Source organism: Pectinophora gossypiella, chromosome 29 (genome assembly GCF_024362695.1).
Source record: "Pectinophora gossypiella chromosome 29, ilPecGoss1.1, whole genome shotgun sequence".
Classification (NCBI taxonomy): domain Eukaryota; kingdom Metazoa; phylum Arthropoda; class Insecta; order Lepidoptera; family Gelechiidae; genus Pectinophora; species Pectinophora gossypiella.
This window is the reverse complement of record NC_065432.1, coordinates 3,278,090-3,299,791: the sequence shown is the minus strand read 5'-3', so window position 1 is coordinate 3,299,791 and position 21,702 is coordinate 3,278,090. Positions and strand designations below refer to the sequence as shown.

General features: G+C 41.5%; 1 protein-coding gene across 1 annotated transcript in view; it reads left to right on the top strand.

Annotated features, from left to right (window-relative positions):
- Window positions 1-21,702, top strand: part of LOC126379636 (la-related protein 1) — a 104,412-nt gene that overhangs the window by 57,274 nt on the left and 25,436 nt on the right. Inside the window, exons 4-16 of the mRNA XM_050028471.1 lie at window positions 2,324-2,440; window positions 3,655-3,769; window positions 4,720-4,833; window positions 5,423-5,607; window positions 9,983-10,167; window positions 10,832-11,021; window positions 12,659-13,012; window positions 13,675-13,802; window positions 16,708-16,815; window positions 17,570-17,661; window positions 18,344-18,438; window positions 19,640-19,803; window positions 20,777-20,930. Coding sequence (XP_049884428.1) covers window positions 2,324-2,440; window positions 3,655-3,769; window positions 4,720-4,833; window positions 5,423-5,607; window positions 9,983-10,167; window positions 10,832-11,021; window positions 12,659-13,012; window positions 13,675-13,802; window positions 16,708-16,815; window positions 17,570-17,661; window positions 18,344-18,438; window positions 19,640-19,803; window positions 20,777-20,930 — 2,001 coding nt within the window. The remainder of the gene's footprint in view (window positions 1-2,323; window positions 2,441-3,654; window positions 3,770-4,719; window positions 4,834-5,422; window positions 5,608-9,982; window positions 10,168-10,831; window positions 11,022-12,658; window positions 13,013-13,674; window positions 13,803-16,707; window positions 16,816-17,569; window positions 17,662-18,343; window positions 18,439-19,639; window positions 19,804-20,776; window positions 20,931-21,702) is intronic.

Here is a 21,702-nt window from a genome sequence, read left to right as displayed (position 1 = left end):
TCCCCCTAAGTATTCGTTACGATATCACTAACACCCTGTATACCCACTCGTCGCTAGCTATGTCCTAGTCAGCCATGTAACACAAGAAAGCGATGGGTTTTGATATTTCCAATATTTATTTTATTATCATGTACCTCTCTCTCTGTCTCACAATATTTTGTCTCTCTTTAATTAGTTCGAACTACACTAGTGTCTAATAACACTTTATTTGTGTCATCAGAACTAATAAGATATATTCATTTATTTAAATTATTTACAATAGATTATTCAATTCAATCAAATTAAATCAGTACAAAAAATTACTTATAAAAAATCTGCAATAGGAAACGACGCAATAGTATATAAGTAGTGACACAACTTCAATTTGAATAAATTCTTGGAAAAAAGACATTCGACTTCCTAATTCCAAGTTTGATTTAATTTAGTGCCAAATAAAAATTAAAAAAAAAAAAAAACTGAGATTGAAATGACGCAGTAACGCAAGACATACTTGCGTTATATAGAGTAGTGTATTATTTGTACTATTGGAGTAGTGAATAATGGCACAGTGAGTGTGGAAGTGGACGCGATGACCGCGGGGGTGTCACTGCGCAGGAAGCGCGCGCGCCGCAGTTGGGCGAGGATCGAGAATGATACTCAGGTATATTAACCCCTTACAGTCTGCACTTACAAAAATACTTATTTTATTCCAAGAGCTTATATCTATATTGGGCCTGATTCCTGCAAACCCCTGCTAATTTTATTTAAATTATACCCGTCATTTTCTTATCCGCCGAAAAGGAAAGGGTCGGGTAAACGACAGTCATAAGATTTAAGGAACACACATCAATTGTAGACAGAAATCTAAAACAACCCTCTATAGATATTACATTGCCCAATAACCCGACAGAATTAAGTTGACAACACACGTAAAACGGGTTGCATACCGGCGAGATACCAATTTGATTCGCCCGGGTTATTCATTCATGCACTCATTCATTTTAAAATTAACAGTTGTCAATCATCTGTATAAGAAAATGACAGGTATAACATACAATAAAATTATATGGTGTGTACAGTCATGAGCAATGTAATGTACCCAGTTTAGGACTCTGTCGCACTAACATATTTGACATTCAGTGAGACTTACAGTTCAATTTGTCAAAAAAGTTAATGTGACATGATACCAAAGTGTATACATATTAATGCTCGTGACCGTACGAGTCCTTTAAATCTTGACTGTTGTAGGTAACTGTGACGGAAACTGATTCATATATACAAATTGACCAACATCATAATCGGAATAATAGCTAAGTGAAAAAAAGTATATATACGCGCAATGCACGTTGTGAAAAGACGAATTCAAAATACAAATAACGTTCACTTTTGTTTTTACTTAGCCAAAAATCCGGAGAAATAGCTAAAAGTCCGGAGAAATGGCCGAAAGTCCGCTATGTCCGGACGAACGGACTCAACTCTATTTTGTCTTTATCACAATATGTATTGAAGTGCCAGTGAATATTTTTAATTTTTATTTTACCTATTGAATAGCGATAATTGACTTTCAAGATGACTATTCGAAACCGTGTCTGAATTATGTGATAGTGTGTGAATATCAGTGAAATGCAATTTGGCATTGTAATATAGCAAACTATTGGCCTATTGAACATTTAAGTCATATAACTTAAATTTATAATTTAATCAACTGGCTTATGTTAGTATTAGGGGTTGACGAGGGACCAGTTTTTTTTTATTCCACACAGTTTAAAATTCGAACAATAAGCATGTCCGAATTAATCCGGACGTATAGGACAGGCTTTAAAAACAATATTAAATATAAATACTTAGACATATTTTTTGCGATAGATGTACCGCCAAACTTGTTCGGTCCAGTCCTACTTCAGTTTGGCGGACTTTTTCCCGCGTAAAAGATGGTGTGACAACCTCAATGCTTATCGGAAGGATAGGCCGGAGATCGCGTAAAATCGAGAGGAGTAGAATAATCAAGGGAAGGCCTTTGCCCAGCAGTGGGATCGAATAAGCCAGATGAGTTAAGGTGCAAAAGTCTAATCAGTTTCTTTATTAACTGGTTGCACTTAAGACGTTCTGGTTACATGTTGTTTCTGTAATAGACCAAAAACACGTACAAAAACATAAATTTTATAATTAATGGTTCATATTTTCACCACTGTTTACAAATAATTCGCTGGGCTCAGTGACTGAACTTTTGCTCTTTGATTGTACCTTTGACTACCCCGATTGTGATGTAGTCGTGAGGTTATGTTATGTTATCTTAAAGAATGTTGGAGTGCTTTGCTAACAGTCGTTTTTCCGTTATCCGCAGGCATCAGACTTCACAGACATAGGCGATTGGCCGACCCTGGGAGCGGCGGTCGCCGGCGCGCGATGCCACTCGACGCCTCCGCCCCAAGAAGACTCCGCCCACCATAATGGGAACGCGGTAAGAATTTTCACCATCTAATCTACATAATCGTCACCTTATTGTGAAAACTTAAGTAAGCGCCATTTTGAAAAATCACATTGCAAGAAACCACATTCTTCAACAAAACCTTGATCTCTTTCAATTAATTTTCAATCCGGGTAATAATTTTAACCACATATCTTTTTACCTGGACCTTGCCTTTTTTAACGAAGTAATATCCACTTTATTGGACACATAAATACTTGTGTGTATTTAGTAATTCGTTGAAGAGTTGTGCAAGAACTAGTTAGACAGGGTCCTTTGCTCAGCAGTTTAACACAATAGGCTAGAAAAAAAACTTGTGCTTATGAAGCTACGTTAAAGCGGTTGGTGCCGGTTACTACTTACTGATGTACGTAGTCGTTACATGAGCCATGTCACGCGCCTTTGGCGGCTCAATAGTAACCCTGACAGCAGGGTTGATGAGGTCGGTAATCCACCTCACAACCTACACGGTAGAAGAAAAATACGCAGCGTTCGATAGCGTGTGCCGAGGTTTTTCTTGCAGCTTCTTTTCCCCGGCTATACAGGTTGTGAGAAGCTGCAGTAGGCGGATGAGACGTTCGTTATGTAAAAATTTACGATTCAAAGTGTAACTATGTTACCTGAATAAAGATATTTTTGAATTTGAATGTGTGTTGATTGTGTTAATTCCCGTATTTTAGGCCTCTAGTCTCTGCTCCATAGAGACCCTGGGTTACGCAATACGGGTACAGCAATTTTCTTACAGAGTAGTGTTTATTGGGACAGTCTCACTGGATTGTCTTGATTACTCTGTGACAGAAACATATAATTTTAACTCAAATAGTAGATAAAATAATTATAACAATTTCGAAATTTGAAAAGTCATGGCTGCAGCAAATATAATATCAAAGACCGGAGTTTTTAGTCACAAAATAATAAAACATTTCCATTTACCCACAGGTTTTTTTTTGACAAATTACGGACAAAGTCCGGACGAAATGCAGAAAGTCCGGACGGAAATGCAGAAAGTCCGCACGGAAATGCAGAAAGTCCGGACATGTCCCTGACTCCTTTCTCTTATGCCAGTTACGGTGTCAATTACACTTTAGTTGCAAGTGAAAGACGGCATTAGTTTTAGAGTTGTCAAACTAGTTAAGTTAAATTTGTGTGAGCCGAAAAGACACCATTATCTTTATTTCTCCATTAACGCTTCTGTCGTATCGTTTCAGGACCAAGAGCGGAAACCTCTGGAGGAGCATCAGACCAGGGAAAGGGTGGAGGTGGTCCAGAACCACCAGCCGGCAGACAGGCATGATAGGCATGCTGACAAGAACAAAGCACCAGGTAATATTGCGTTGCATTTTGTATACACGTAATTGGTGTACGGAGTCGGGGGTTGAGTGGGTTGATCCTAAAATATACACCTAGATATACCTAAAAAAATTAAAAATATTGACTCAATATTTTTGTCAATATATTTTCACCACCCTATGGTGGTGTGTTATGTCAGATTGTTGAAATTTAGTTCTGTGCAATAAAGTATATTTGATTTGGTGGTAGTGACATCGTAACGAAAACTTTGGGAGATGTTTTGAGCCCATGATTCTGAGTTGATATCAAGTGGATTTTTTTCGTAAAAGTATGGAACTGAAAATAATTAGAAAACACAAAAAATTATGATTTTTTCTGACAGGAAATTCCACTTGATATCAATTCGGAAAGTGAGATCGTAAGGAAAACTAAGGGGGATGATTCAGCTCTTTATTCTGAGTTAATATCACGTGGAATTTTCCATCTCAAAAATAAAGAAATAAAGAATAAAAAAAACATACATAAACTATTGAATTCCATTGCCTTCGATCTTCCTTCCCCCACGTTTATCAATCGTTTCACACACGCACGCCAGTTCAGAGCAATATATATTATGTATTAACTATTTTTGTAACAGCCTCCGTGGTTTGGTGGTTAGAGCGTTAGGCTCACGATCTGGAGGTCCGGGTTCGATTCCCGATGAGGACATTGTCGAAATCACTTTGTGAGACTGTCCTTTGTTTGGTAAGAACAGGCTTGAATCACCTGATTGTCCGAAAAAAGTAAGTTGATTCCGTGCTTCGGAGGGCACGTTAAGCCGTTGGTCCCGGCTATTACCCGTAAAAACACCTCTACCAACCCGCAGTGGAGCAGCGTGGTGGAGTATGCTCCATACCCCCTCCGGTTGATTGAGGGGGGCCCGTGCCCAGCAGTAGGACGTATATAGGCTGTTTATGTTATGTAACTATTTTTGTAAATTCCAGCCGGGGGTAAAGGCGGCAGTAAGTCTGGCAAACACAAATGGGTACCCCTCGACATCGACGTGAAGGCAGTCAGGCCCGGCAAGCACAGTCAGCATGCTGGAAGGCAGGATAATGGTGAGTTTTGAAGTACGATAAGTGGAAAAGTAAACAATTATGAGTAACCATAGCGTTCATAGTAATAACGGTCTTCGTGGTCCAGTGGTTGAACGTTGGACTCACGATCCGGAGGCCCCGGGGACAAATCACTTCGTGATCCCCAGTTTGGTTAGGACATTACAGGCTGATCGCCCGATTGTCCGAAAGTAAGATGATTCTTCGGAAGGCACGTTGAGCCGTTGTTTCCGGTTACTACTAACTGATGTAAGTATGTAGTCGTTGCATGAGCCATGTCAGGGGCCTTTGGCGGTTCAGTTATAACTGACACCAGGTATTGGCGAACTACCAATAATAAAAAACTGTTCTCGTGCAAACAGAAATATAATATATTTTCAAGAAGAACAAAAGACCAAAAGTCGTTATCAAAAACAAAGACAATGAAGGAATAAAAAACTGTATAAAAGAGGTACAATTCTATAAGAAGTTGTGCTATCTTACACACCAGGGTTGATGAGGTTGGTATTCCACATCCCAACCCACACGATAAGAAGATAGTAATAACTCACCCCCGATGTACCAGTCGCCTCAAGTCACCCCTCCCCCGCAGACACGGTGTCCCTCAACGGCGAGGACCGCGGGCGCGGCGGCCCCCGTGGCGGGCGCGGCGGGCCCCGCGGGCGGGGCGCGCGGCGCCAGCCGGCCTCGCGGCCCGCCTCGGCCGCGCCGCCGCCGCACGCGCACCTCTACCCGCTGCCGCCCGACTACGCGCACCACGCCGCCGACCTCGCGCAGGTAACTAACTGCCCATCATCAATTCTTATTACGCCCCGTCTTACAGGAAGAAGCGGGAAACGGAAATAAACATGGAAGCAGTCTTTTCATGCACAATACGGGCTACGCAAAAATTAAACTTATCTATACAGGTTGTTAAGCGAGAGTTGATGGTAGGGCTGGCAGAGGAAGACCGAGGACTTACGATGGCCAAATTGGAGATTATTTTTTTGAAAACCTTCTGGAATACCTATAGGCGCTAAATCCATTTCAAATCAAGTTAATTCACAACAATAACAGCCTATTTTTTCACTTTTATGTAATTCATTTTTAAGTTATTTTTAAAAGGTATACATATTTTTCTTTAACCGATTGTGAAATAACCTTCTTTTTGAAGTCGGTTAAAAAGGAGAATGTGTATACGTGAGCGCTCCTAGAGTCCCTACTCCCAAACCATTGGCTTTTTTTCATTCAAAATTATTAGTTTTTAGTTAACACTGCCATTTTATGATCATTTTCGACATGCGCACTTATCAATTTATCATAATTTTGATCCACTCATTGCCGCCGGACCCCGCACAGCATGCCGCTGATCTTGCGCAGGTAACTATGCGAATCATCAGCCTAATTTAGTTAGTCCTAACCCGAATGAAACTAATAATTACTAAGGAAAACAGCATGCATACTACTCTACTCTATGGCTAGCGCGACACAGTATTCATACATAATCAGTACATAATCTTCTCCACACTATATAGGGTAGTTTCCAACTAGTCAAATCAGTTACTTTTTACTAAACGTCAAAACACGAAATGCCTATGGAATTCGTATGAAAAAGCACACTGTGACGTCATAGAAAAACGTGATAAATGTCGGACTTAGTATTACGTTTTTGTTGTTTAAAACTCATAAGTTAAATAAAAAAAAAGAAAATGTTTTTCGTTAGTTTTAGATGTGTTTGCTTAGTAATCAGAATTTCATAATTTATCTCGAACCTAGTACTCGACCCAATGGGTAGTTTCCTAGGTCAAAGGTAAATTGTGAAATCCTGATTATTAAATAAAGACAGATCTAGAACTAACGAAAAACATTATCTTTTTTCTATTTAATAATGTAATAATAAGTGCGACATTTTGTCACGTTTCTCCATGACGTCACAGGTGGCTTTTTCATACAAATTCCATAAAATTTTTGTGTTTTGACGTTTAGTAAAAAGTAACTAATTTGACTTGTCGGAAACTAGCCTATTATACAGGGTGTTAATGGCACTATAACGACAAAAAAAAAATAGAACGTTTTGATCGTACTAATAACGATGGTAGCTCGGCTATCAGCCGTAAAAACACCTCCACCAACCTGCTGTGGAGCAGCGTGGTGGAGTATGCTCCATACCCCCTCCGGTTGATTGAGGGGAGGCCTGTGCCCAGCAGTGGGACGTATCCAAGCTGTTTATGTAATGTATCATATCATAATTTTGGTCTACCCGCTGCACTCGGACTATGCGCAGCAAGCCGCTGATCTTGCGCAGGTATTTATGCCATTAATCAACCATCAAAGGCCATTTTTATCCGACTGAGGTGAAACAAATGGGAGGGTAATGTGTTTGACAGCTATGTACAGTCATGAGCAATATAATGTACCCACTTTAGGACTCTGTCGCACTAACATATTTGACATTTAGTGAGACTTACAGTTCAATTTGTCAAAAAAGTTAATGTGAAATGGTACCAAAATACTCGTGACCGTATGTATGTTATGTACCTACTTCGGTGCCCACATAACTTCTAAACCACTTGAAAAATGAGGTGTCACTAGAAGCGTTCTAAGAAATTCTTCCGAATAGTGTCACTTAGGGGACAACAATAGTGACATTCCCACTCTGGGAATTTTCCCGGAGACGGCACATCTCTGCTGCCCATGTCTCGATTAGTGATGTGCCGGATCGTTAAAAATGTATATCCGCGGATACGGATCTGAATACGGATATTTAGTGTAAAGATCCGCGGATACGGATACGGATCTTAATTTTCTTATTCGATATTATTCGATTGGTGTCGGCGCCCGCGACCTTGAAACGATAGTAGACGTCTTCGCTCGCCGCAACGTCAGGCAGGACACGTTTTAACTTGCATTGTGCGGGTAGTACTTTTGTTTTGGTTATGGTAAAACAATCTGAATGGAATTTTATAGTTTTTTTATTTAATAATTCTACTTAATCACCTGAAAAAGATCCGAAAAAGATCCGCGTGAAAAGTAACGGACACGGATACGGATACGGATTTTTCTTTTATCTCGGATATCCGCGGATACGGATACGGATATTCGGAACATCACTAGTCTCGATCCCAAAATCATTGACATTTCCATTTCAAATCATCAGTTTTGGGTACCACTACCATCTTCATAATTCATTTTCAACATTAACATTTTTATCTTATTTGTTATTTATTTTACTAATTCTTAATTCTTGTGTTTATTTAAGACCTGCAAATGTGTCGATTCGGGTCACCAATTTAGTTTTAACTTAATTTGACAGGACTAAGACTAAAGTCGAACTTATTATTAGCTGCCAGCCTAATCTCAATAGGGATGTGATTCAGTTCACTTAAGAGCTAATTGTTCCATAAGTAACTCATAATACTTAATTTACATAGATTAAGTCATACAAACATCAATATGGAATGGACCAGAGTAGTTCGAAATAAATTATTTGATTTGATTTTCAATATTAAATTTCAAAAGCAAAACCAAACTGATCATTCATTGAATGATTCACCCACTCACTTAGTTACATCCCTATTTATTTTTCTTCAAAAAGTGGCAACCCACAAAACGTCACTGCAACTAATAAAAAGTTCGACTTTACGAATATAATAATATCATGGTATAAGAAAACCAGGTATGCTCCGTCCTATGACAAGCCGCCATTGCTAGCCCTTTGATGACGTAAGTGTTACCATTAACCTCTCATATGCCGAGATACCAGACACAATAGATTTTACATTGTGTCTGGTCGAGATCCGCGTTCCGGCGTTCGAAAGATTAAATTGGTATCTCCAACATTCCAAAGGACGTAAATTTTATTATTGAAAATTAAGTGAATTACTGACTAATGTATTTTTAATTACTTGTCATATTATATAAAAACCATTAAAATTGTAAGTAAATATTTTACTAAATTTATTTGCAAAGTAAATATAAAAACATTGGTCGTGGGTAATTTATTTTTTGCGAAATGGCAACGCAGGGCGGGATGACGTCAGCTGGGCTAACCTTGAAATGTTAGCTGTCACTTTTGAGCGTACCTGGTTTTCTGATACCATGTGGGATATGACATTGTATATAATTGATATATTACTACTATATGTACTATATTATTCATAAGGTATTATCATTGATCATTGCAATTTCATGTGTATTGAGAGTCTGATCAAAGGTGCATTTTAAACGAAATCTCTATTAAATAAATTTTAAAAAATGTTACTGGCAACACTAATCTTTTACTCTTCAATCAATATCGGTACTGAATTTAATAAATCGTAACGTTTAGTGTTGCTAGATTCAACAAGCGTCTTCTGAATCGAAAAAACTATTGATTCTCTTAGGTAGGTACAACACAGTTAAAAAGCATTAATAATCTACTGTACGTGAAAAGTATTATATTTAATTTGATCACATTCTTTATTTGAAAATATATCTGTGAAAAAATGATTGTATGCACACTACATTATAGCTAATTTACAATATCGCGCGGCGCCTAAATGTAGGTCGCCGCCTCAGCATAAAGTTATGTTCGGACGTGTCCCGTACAATGATACTACTACTTAAAGATTATACTACTACTGAAAGACAAAAGGAACCGTTAAAAAAAAAACTCATATTTCTTTCCCCTATTCCCAGTAGTCTTACCAGTTGAACTACTGGGAATTTCCTTCCCAATAGACTTACTGAACAGTAAGATATGCGAGGAAGAGTAATTTATCAAAAAAATACAATCATAAAAGCTCATTTGGTGTAGTTAGAGGTACCATCGCAAGATGAACTAAGTACCCACACCTCACCGAGCTTTCTGTTAGAACAAAGACATAGGAAATAACTACGTGAAAATAGCTATTTTAGTGTTTAAATATAATCCACATTCCCGAGAAATGCATTTTTGGAGGTATGTGACCTAACCTGTATTGGGCTGGTTTTCACTATTTCCTTCGCGGGTTGGAAGGTCAGACAGGCAGTCGCTTCTGTAAAAAAATAGGACCTGTCAAATTTTCCGGTTAGGTTAGGTAAGCGGATCCTATGAGAAACGGGATAATGCTAGGGAGAAGATGATGATTGTTTAAATATAAAATCTAAAGCACCGATCAGGCTCCCAAAAACTCCCAACCTACCCCCTTCCCAGCTGCGCGCGGCTCAAGCGGGTGTGGCGCAGGGGCTGGTGATGCACTACGGAGCCCTGGGGCCTCTGCCCGCGCTGGCGCCGCCACTGGCGCAGGCCTACTACTTCGGCGCCGCCGCAGCCAACGCGACGCCCTTCGGACTGGGATTGGACCAGTCCACACTCAAGGAGATGATTCGGAAGCAAATGTGAGTATTTTAATCTTCACATTGTGACACAAAAAACCAACAACCAGACAATCAGGTGATCAGCTTGTACGTAATGTCCTAACCAAACTAGGGATCACAAAGTGATTTTTGTGATTGGGGACAAATCGAACCCGGGACCTCCGGATCGTGAGCACAACGATCAACCGCATTACAATACAAATACACTTTATTGCACAAAAACTCATCATCATCATCATCAGCCCATTAACGTCCCCACAGCTGGGGCACGGGCCTTCCCTATGGATGGATAGGGAGATCGGGCCTTAAACCACCACGCGGGCCCAGTGCGGATTGATGGTTATAAACGACTGCTAAAGCAGCCGGGACCAACGACTTAACTTGCCTCCCGAAGCACGGAGGAGCTCGAGATGAAAACTTTTTTTTCTGTGGTCACCCATCCTATGACAGGCTTTTGCGAAAGTTGCTTTACTTCAACAATCGCAGACCGAGCGCGTTAACTTCTGCGCCACCGAGCTCCTCGCACAAAAACTAAAAATAAATAATTACAAAAAACGACTCAAGAAAGTACATGGCAAATGGCGGCCTTATTGTTTAAAGCGATTTCTACCACTTTTTTGGGGGTTTTTTTTAACCACTGGACCACGGAGGCCGTTATTACTTGACCGCTGTGTTTCTCCCGCAGTGAATACTACTTCAGCCCGGACAACCTGGCGCGTGACTTCTTCCTCCGCCGCAAGATGTCCGCGGACGGCACGATCCCGATCACGCTGATCGCGTCGTTCCACCGAGTGAGGGCGCTCACTACCGAGGTCACGCTCGTCTTGGACGCCATACGCGACTCCGACAAGCTGCAGATCGTCAACGGGTTCAAGGTAAATTTAAATATTATTTCATCATCATCATCAGCCCATTAACGTCCCCACTGCTGGGGCACGGGCCTTCCCTATGGATGGATAGGGAGATCGGGCCTTAAACCACCACGCGGGCCCAGTGCGGATTGGTGGTTATTAACAACTGCTAATGCAGCCGGGACCAACGGCTTAACGTGCCTTCCGAAGCACGGAGGAGCTCGAGATGAAAACTTTTTTTTTTTTTTGTGGTCACCCATCCTATGACCGGCCTCTGCGAAAGTTGCTTTACTTCAACAATCGCAGACCGAGCGCGTTTACCGCTGCGCCACCGAGCTCCTATTTATTATTTATGAACACAAATTACATCTATCATGTTATCATGTTATGGGCGATAGGCTGATCCCTTATCACCATAAGGTTCATCATATCCAGCTTAAGACATCGTATCAACAGTGGCTGCAAGTTGTCTTTGATTACTTGTGGCTCTGCCCACCCCATTAGGGATAACGGGCGTGAGTTTATGTATGTGTATGTAAATTACATCTCTCTCTCTATTTAAGAGCTGCGCTCTTGTCGGTGGAGTAATCGCCATTCCTCTCTTCTTCCCGCCAAAACCTTCACCTCCTGATGGGTGAATATCAAAATGTGTCAAGTTTGGTGGCGACTGTCATATATTTTTTTTCGTGAAAATTTGGGGAAATTGGGAATTGAAAAATTCCTTTTTCATGTCGGAACCGAGGATCCTTTTGGATCTTTTTCATGTCGGAACCCAATTTTTCACGAAAAAATAATATGAAATTTCGCCACCAAACTTGAAATTTTGAGATTCACCCTGATACGACACGACCTGCACCTTCTCTTTTATTTGTTTCATAAATGTTATCGTAGGTCTACCCCTTCCTCTCTTCCCTTCAATTTTTCCTTCTATAATGTTTGTTATAAATGAATCGTGTCGTATCAGGTGGCCAATCATATTCCCTAATTACAAATTACATAGACAGTGTAAATCAAAATCAAATGGGATTGGGCCGGACACGTTTGTCGCATGCACCCTGAGCGGTGGGCACGGATCGTCACGCATTGGGTGCCTCATGACGGGTAAAGGCGTCGTGGTAGACCTCGAAAGAGATGGCGTGACGACTTGGACGCTTGCCGGAGGGACTGGCTGGAATACGCACAGGACCGCGAAAAATGGAAAGAGGAAGGGGAGGCAGTGGGATCTTGTAGGCTAGATTAGATTAGACATAGACATTACAGGCAATCCCAATTCGACTATATGTATAATGCAATTATAACATTAGTACCTAACTAAAGAATTTAATAACTAACTCCGTGAATTCCGTCAACGAACACGTAAATAGGTCGATGTCAGTATACTGCTGAGAAATATCGTTGATGGTCCTAAGTGCATGCGCTACTGAATGATTACTAAATGATTGGTTCGTCTCTGCCAATCAGTGGGCTTTTCGACAAATTCAAATTTAAATACATACAAATACATAAAAATAGCCATACAAGTAGGTATGGGTGTTAGTGACACCGTAACGAATACTGAGGGGGATGATTCTGAGTGAATATCAAGTGGAATTTTCCGTCGCAAAATTCATGTTTTTTTTTTAGATTTTTTTAAACTGAAATAACTATTCTCCCTTCACCAGGTGCGAACAGTATTCGAACCGACAAAATGGCCGATCCTCGACCTATCAGGGACCAAAGACGAAGACCCCGATAAGCACAAGTCTGATAAGCCTGACCAAACAACCGACCACTTGAAAGACTCAAAAGACGAGAAGGAACCGAAAGACGCCACGGCTGTGAAAGACGCCACGGCCGTGAAAGACGCCACGGCCGTGAAAGACGCCACGGCCGTGAAAGACGCGGCTGACACACTTGGCCATACGGCCAAGTCTGAAGCCAAGCCAACTCAGCAAGTGGTTACAGAGACTAAGCAGAAGGAAGAAGCGCCAAGTATAGAAGAGAGTGAAAAGGAAACCGTTGCCGAGGTCACTGAGGTTTGTGGCTTTAAATTCTTTTTTATTATAGAATTTGACTCCGATTCTTGCAGACACCTCTTAATTTTATTTTAAGTTATACCCGTCATTTTCTTATCCTCCGAAAAGGAAAGGGACGGGAGATTGACAACTGTTAATTTTAAAATGAATGAATAACTCGGACGAATTATATAGGAATCTCGCTGTTATGCAACCCGTTCCATGTGATGTCCACTTAATTCTGTCGGGTTATTGGCCGATATATTTTGGGAGGGTTTTTAAAATTCCTGCCTAAAATTGACGTGTGTTCCATGAATTTTGTGCCTGTCGATTATCCGTCCCTTTCCTTTTCGGCGGATAAGAAAATGATAGATATAACTATAAATAAAAGTAGATGGTGTTTACAGGAATCAGCACCTTTGTCTGAACGTGTTATGTACAGTCATGAGCAATATAATGTACCCACTTTAGGACTCTGTCGCACTAACATATTTGACATTTAGTGAGACTTACGGTACAATTTGTCAAAAAAGTTAATGTGACATGGTACCAAAGTGTATACATATTAATGTACTATCTGTCTGTGTCTGTGGTGTCCCGAAGTAATAAATGTTTCTTTCTTTCTTAATGCTCGTGACCGTACTTGTAAACAATAACTTTAATAAATGAACCGTTTTGTCCAGTCGGCGCCCGCCCGGGAGCCAACGGAAGGCAAACCAAGCCAGGATGATCAGGAGATTGAGGAAAAGGCGGACTCCAACGAGGATCCCCCTCTGCAGGGCGACGGCGACGATAAGCCAGGGGAGAAACGGTGAGACATGGGTACAATACTTAGGGTCGCCGTTAGGGTTTGTTAGCCGTTGGTGCCGGTTACTACTTCACTTCACTTCACTTTTTAAAGTTTATGGCTGCATCGTTTAGGAACGATGATTCTGCCAACGTCAAGGTCCCGAAGAAAAAAAAAACAGTAAAAAAAATTAAAAAAAAAAATAGTCTGTAGGTACCGTGCTTCGGAAGGCACGTTAAACCTTTGGTCCCGGTTACTACTTACTGATGTAAGTAAGTAGTCGTTACATGAGCCATGTCAGGGGCCTTTGGCGGCTCAATAGTAGCCCTGACACCAGGGTTGATGAGGTTGGTACTCCACCTCACAACCCACACGATAGATGAAGAGAATACTTAGGTTGGTAGACTAGTTTCTTCAGTTTCAGTAACTTTTTACTAAACGTCAAAACACAAAATTACTATGGAATTTGCATAATGATTGGGTCATATATTAGGTTCAAGATAAATTATGAAATTCTGATTACTAAATAAAGACAGATCTAGAAGTAACGAAAAACATTCTCTTTTTTCTATTTAACTTATTTATTAATTTTAATCAAGAAAAACGTAATAATAAGTCCGACATTTTTAGTTTCCAACTAGTCAAATCAGTTACTTTTTACTAAACGTCAAAACACAAAATTACCCTGGAATTTGCATGAAAAAGCACACTGTGAAGTCATAGACAAACGTGATAAATTGTCGGATTAATTATTACGTTTTTCTTGATTATAATTCATGAATAAGTTACATAGAAAAAATGAAATAGAAATGTTTTATTGCGACCATGTGTTCGTACAAATTGTGGTGTTATAAAAATACAGAAGTAAGTAATATAGTATCAACAAGAAAATGTTTTTGTTTATGTTCGAAATTCTATTTTCAAAACTCTTAGTTACAATGTCACTGACACCCTGTATCTTTAGGCCTAAACAGTTTAGCCATGGTATAAGAAAAGCAGGTATGCTCAATCCTATGACAAGCCGCCATTGCTAGCCCTTTGATGACGTAAGTGTTACCATTAAATTGGTATCTCCAACATTCCAAGGACGTAAATCTTATTATTTAAAAGTAAGTGAATTACTGACTAATGTATTTTCAATTACTTGTCACATATATAAAAACCATTAAAATTGTAAGTACATATTTTACTAAATTCCCTTGCAAAGTAAAATATAAACATTGGTCGTGGATAATTTATTTTTTGCGAAATGGCAACACAGGGCGGGATGACGTCAGCTGGGCTAACCTTGAAATGTTAGCTGTCACTTTTGAGCATAGATAGATAGATAAAATACTTTATTGAGCAAAATGGACACAAAATACAGAGATAAGGACAACATGTACAGAAAAGCACAACAGGCGGCCTTATTGCTACTTGCATTTCTTCCAGGCAACTTTACACACACCATTCCATACTACACCTGGCATACCTGGGTTTCCTATACCATGAGTTCTGACAGAAAGTGCGCCCCGTTCTGTTCAATCGTCAAACATACTATCGTTTGATGATACGTGAAGGGGCCATAGCAATGCGTCACAACCGAACTGCTCGCGCTCTATGTGCGTGTAGATCATAGCTGCCGCTACAAATATTATAATATCAAAGTAACCGGAGCATATCCAGCTTTTATGTCATGAGACGGCCTCTGTGGTCCAGTGGTTGAGCGAGGAGCTCACGATCCGGAGGTCCCGGGTTCGATTCTCGGTGGGGACAAATCACAAAAATCACTTTGTGATCCCTAGTTTGGTTAGGACATTACAGGCTGATCACCTGATTGTCCGAAAGTAAGATGATCCGTGCTTCGGAAGGCACATTAAGCCGTTGGTACCGGTTACTACTTACTTACTGATGTCGGTACGTAGTCGTTACATGAGTCATGTCAGACACCTGACACCAGGGTTGATAGGGTTGGTAATCACCTCACAACTCACACGAAAGAAGAAGATGTCATGAGGGGGAGAGGGGTGTCACCAAGTCACCTAACCTAACCTTTTTTTTTTGGTAACGAAGGGGAAATCCTCATGGATACCTCGCCACCCGGGGGAGCGACGAGGTTATGTCGGACTCCTACCGACTAAAACCCCTCCGATGGCCCTCTGCTGTGCATGTCGGGGAGCTCCGGAATCTCTGTCGAACGCACCGGTGCTCCCCTCGCACTTGCTTTCACTAAAGCGCGTCCCGGGGTAGATCCCCACCCCTACTCCATCCCAGTTTTACGGCGATGCGAGGCCATATCGCATTGCCGTCCATCCCGGAGATCGTGTGTTGAGTGGTTCGGGCCCCCGCCCTTATCACTCACGATCCCCAGTGTCCCCTTTCAGTCGCCTCTTACGACAGGCAGGGGGTACCGTAGCCCTATTCTTGCGCCCGGAACTACAGGGCGAACCTAACCTAACCTAGACAATTAGGTAAAATTACAGTGGCCACCCATGACCCAATCTATCGCCCAGGGGGTGGGGTCTACGGGGACATACCCCCCCCCCCCCCCCTATCCCCTCAGCAAACCGGACGGTACGACGTGCGGTCGCTGTTAAGCAGTTTCGCGTTTAGCGCATGACAGGATTTGGCCGCCATTTTGGAGTTTAGATGTCATAGGTCACCAATTTGTATGGCGGCCAACATGTCTTTCTCTCTCTCTTTGTTTAAAGAGTATTGACGGTGGAGTAATCGCCATTCCTCTCTTCTTCCCGCCAAATCCTTCACCTCCTGATGCGACACGACCTGCACCTTCTAGTCTTTCTACCATTTTAAATTTTTGCCGGATTCTATTAAGACTTAAATACGTTGTGGAAAAAGAAATCAATCGCCAGGTCGTAGGCCGTGATGCGGAGCAGTCTTTGAAGATCTTGAATTTTTCCCATACTCACCTTTGTTTGTATATTTGCAGCCGTAAGAAACAGATGGTGGGCATCTTCCCGCTGGCGACGATGGGCGGGCCCCTAGTGGCGCCCGTGTCCAGCCTACTGCGAGCCGTTCCGCCGCCGCCGCTACCCAGGTATATAGCTGCAGATATCAATAAAACATGGTACATTAAATACATACTAAAGCACCATTTCTTAAATCAGGAAAAATATTAGAGAAACCGCAAAAACCTCCTGTGTGTCGCGCTGTCCAATAGTTACGTGTGACGCGCGGGGTGAAGCTGATGCAGCGAACTAGTTTTTGTGTACTTCGCTTGCAAGTGTATAAATTCCTACCTCCATGTTCTTTATTTATTGTACTATTTGTTCGAGCATGATATTATGTTGCAAATTGGAAGCGACGATGGTGAATGTCGGTGTACGGACAAACCAAAGTTGGTTTTTGTTGCACCGTCAATTGTAAAAAAATGTATTAAGTACTGTACTTATTTTTAATAATAATAATAGTAAAGATCAAAACAAATAAATTTAACAACAGTACAAATAGGCGGCCTCATTGGTCAGAAGCACTTTCTTGAAGGCAACCACTACTACAAAGATATTAACATTTTGTGAACAAGAATCTCATATATTGACTTTTGAGTTAATTCGTTTGGGGTTCGGAGTAGTAGTCTGCTCCGAGGGTGGGGGCTTAGGTTTCATCATTCATCGTCATCATCTTTCATCATTTCATTATTCATCATTAAGAAAAAAAATACATGAGACATGGCTGTATGGGCAAAGATCCCTTTGCCTTGCCCTTCGAGGAGAAACAAAACAAAAAAGTAATAAAATGGTTTTAAAACCTTTTTGCAGGAGTATGACTTAACCCGTGTGTGTGTGTGACAGGATGTTCCGTACGGGCCGCGCGTCCGGCGCTCCGCATCACGACCACCTCAACCCCGACGTGCCAGAGTTCGTGCCGCAAGCACGCAGGACTGGTAACTATAGATTCTTTTTTCTTTATTCTTTTTATTTATTTTTTTGTTCAATACAAGTTACAGTAGTCACTGTGGTTCACCGGCTTACTTCTCAAAGAGTTTGGCGATTCTGCCCCGTTGTTTGGCGACTCTGCCCCGTTGTTTGGCGACTCTGCCCCATAGTTTGGCGACTCTGCCCCATAGTTTGGCTACTCTGCCCCGTAATTTGGCTACTCTGCCCCGCAGTTTGGCGACTCTATCCCGCAATTTGCCACGACTTATTCAATAAAAGAAGCATTATGTAACGTGAATATTGGAAATTAAAAAAGAAACCAGGGTACTGGACTTGCACCAATGAGTTCTCAATTCATCTTAGGTGCAGTATTCATTAACACGCGGCGAAGGAAAACATTGTGAGGAAACCCACTTTCCCGAGATACGCGTTTCGGGGGTATGTGACCTAACCTGTATTGGGCTGGTTTTCCATTCGCGGGTTGGAAGGTCAGACAGGCAGTCGCTTCTGTAAAAAACCGGACCTGTCAAGTCCTCAGGGGTAAGCGGACCCCGTGAAGATAGGGAGATAAGGAAAGGCCCTTGACATGGCTCGTGTAACTACAGTAAGTAGTAACTGGGACCAACTGCTTAACGTGCCTTCCGAAAGTTCCGAAGCACGGATCATCTTATGTTATAAATTGTTTTGCAGAAGAACCAAACAGTGAAAAGGCGGAGATGAACGAACGAGCAGACTCCGCTTCGAGCCTCAACTCCGAGAGAAGTGGTACTGATGTATGGACAGAGGTAATATCCGCTTTTACAATTTTCACTACAGCCATAGAAAAAGGAATAACACTACGTATAGAACGGCAACTCTCCGCTCCCCACCAGCGGCTGAGCTAGGTTTACCTCACCCCCTCGCTCTTATTTTAGTCTTCATATGGGTTCCCTGTCCATCCATAGGGAAGGCCTGTACCCCAGCAGTGGGGACGTTAATGGGCTGGCTGATGGTGATGATGGGCGTCAGACGTAACACATGAACATGCGCGTGTACGATAACGTCAATGTGTAGTGTCTGTGTCAAACGAGGTGTTTTGTATGAAGTGTCCGAGGTGTGCAACAACTCAACCACCACCAACTAGTTGACCAGCTAGTTCCGCCCACATGCAACAGATGGCGCCACCATACAATAATGCAGTCGTGAAACGCGCTATCGAAGTTTACACAGCCCGACGCATATATACAACTTCCAACATATCACCGTTGGGTCGTCGATCCCTAGTCGCACTACCCACTTGTGGCTAGCGGGGTACTATGCACTGTTTAGTACCACGAAAACGTCCTTTCCAAACTTGTATGCGTACAGAAGCTCTCCACCAACCCGCAGTGAAGCAGCGTGGTGGAGTATGGTCCATACCACCTCCGGTTGATTGAGAGATGGTCTGTGCCCAGTAGTGGGACGTATATATATAGGCAGTTTATGAAAACTGAGGGGTGATTCGGCTCATGATCCCGAGTTATTGTCAAGTGGAATTTTCCGATGAATTGAACATGAATTTATAATTAAAGCACATACTAACGGGTTCTTACCGCGTTTAAATGGGGATATGAGACTCGGGAGTGAATATCGGGAGTGTCGGGAGTTAGTATGTGCTTTAATTATGATAACCGCGTAAACTTAAAACAATGTATGAACATGAATTTTGCGACGGAAAATTCCACTTGATATCAACTCAGAATCATAAGCTGAATCATCCCCCTCAGTATTCGGTACGCTGACACTAACAACCCGTATAGATAAGTATATTTTTGCGTACAATCATGGGCAATATAATATACCCACTTTAGGACTCTGTCGCCCTAACATATTTGACATTTAGTGAGACTTACAGTTCAATTTGTCAAAAAAGTTAATGTTACATGGTACCAAAGTGTATACATATTAATGCTCGAGACCGTACCCTGTACTTTGTATTTATTTCTAATTTTCTGTCCACCCTCCCAGGTCCGCCGCCGCACGAAGGCCGGGTCCCGCGAGCGAGCGCTGGCGCCCCCGACCTCCGCCCCGGCCGCAGCGCCCTCAGAGGAGGCGCGTGAAGAACTACACTTCCAGCTGGATGAGGAGCTCGACCTGCCTCCGCCGAGACAGAATACCTTCACTGATGCCTGGTAAAGAAAAAAAAATTGGTTGACTTCGGCCCCACACACGCCTTCCAAAAGTCCGGGACTCCACAGGCCCGTGATATGGAAACGACATACAAATTATTCAAATTTTAAAAATATATTTTTTCAGTAGTTAACACAGTTACGCTTTGAATTGTTATTTTTAACATAACGAACGTCTCATCCGCCTAAAACTACTGCAGCTTCTCACAACCTGTATAGCCGGGGAAAATAAAATAAATAATCCTTTACTTTTATTTTTTTTTATATATGTACAGTCATGAGCAATATAATGTACCCACTTTAGGACTCTGTCGCACTAACATATTTGACATTTAGTGAGACTTACAGTTGAATTTGTCAAAAAAGTTAATGTGACATGGTACCAAAGTGTATACATTTAATGCTCGTGACCGTAGTTCCTATAAATAAGTAATAAAAAGAACATTTAAATAGGAAATTGTCAATAGCTTCAGACCCAGAGTAAATCTGAAGAAAATAGGAAAGATTTATAATATTTTTTATTGTTTCAAAGTTCTCTAGACTTTCAAGGAGTGGCGAAAAGGTGTAGAGCTCATTTATTTTTATTTTATTTATTTATTATTATTACAAGTTCTTATAGCTAATTTACACCACTATCCAAAACAGACCCAAAAGAGCGTGTTAACGCGATAAATTGTTTTTAATGCAGTGTTACAGTAGCAACCCATAAAGACCGAAGCCTGTGATAGGGTTAGCTACATTTAGCTTAGTTTATATATGACGAAAAAGCTAAGTGTAGCTTCTATCGTCATCTATTGTAGCCGAAAATTATGAGATTAAACGAAATTTACCTCTAAGTGAAGTTCTATCTCAATTATACGAAGCTCCTTGTTCGAGACGGTTTACGACTACACTGTAAACCGTCTCGAACAAGGAGCGAGTATAATTACATAGCGAGGGTCCCAACACGCTTAAAGTGTGTGTATGTGGGTAACAGGTCCGACTCGGAGTCGGACATGGAGTTCACGGACCGCGACGTGGGGCGGTTGCTGATCGTGACGCAGGCGCCGGCGCGGCAGGCCAAGCACGACGGGCACGACCGCCACGGCGACTGGACCACGCGGGTGAAGATCACCCAGGACCTAGAGCAGGTAAAATAGGTTCCCTATTTTGTTGCATAAAATTTTATGTCATAAATTTGCATGGCATATACTCGAACGTCGGCACACTCCCGAAAACGGACATCTTGTACACGCACTATTTGCTTGTAGGAATAATAATATTTATTTATTTATTTAGAAAAAATATACATTGTAACATAACAGAAAAATCCACAGCTGTTACAAAGTTTCTCTTAAAAATTACTTAACATACATGACACACAAAATAAAATAAAAATAAAAATTATTATGATGATTCCGTGCTTCGGAGGGCACGTTAAGCTGTTGGTCCCGGCTATTAGCCGTAAAAACACCTTCACCAACCCGCAGTGGAGCAGCGTGGTGGAGTATGCTCCATACCCCCTCCGGTTGATTGAGGGGAGGCCTGTGCCCAGCAGTGGGACGTATATAGGCTGTTTATGTTGTTATGTTATGTAAAAATTATTACCGAATGGAGCTTACAGGCATCATGCTTTCAAAAGTCTTCTCACATTCTTTCATCAAACATGCTATCGAACTAACAAACAAATCACAATGTGGCGCTGATTCAAGAATTGATCTATTGTCAAAATAAGTCGCCACTGTGATATACAAATAACAGGGAGTAACAATTAAAACACCCGTTTGACCCAATTTGACATTTGCGCATATAAAAGTAAGTGCGCAGTGCAAACAAATGTCAAATAACAACCTTGCTTTCTGAGATGAATTGCTTCGATGTGGCCATTTTAACCCCCCTGTCCTCAATAACTCTCGATATTTG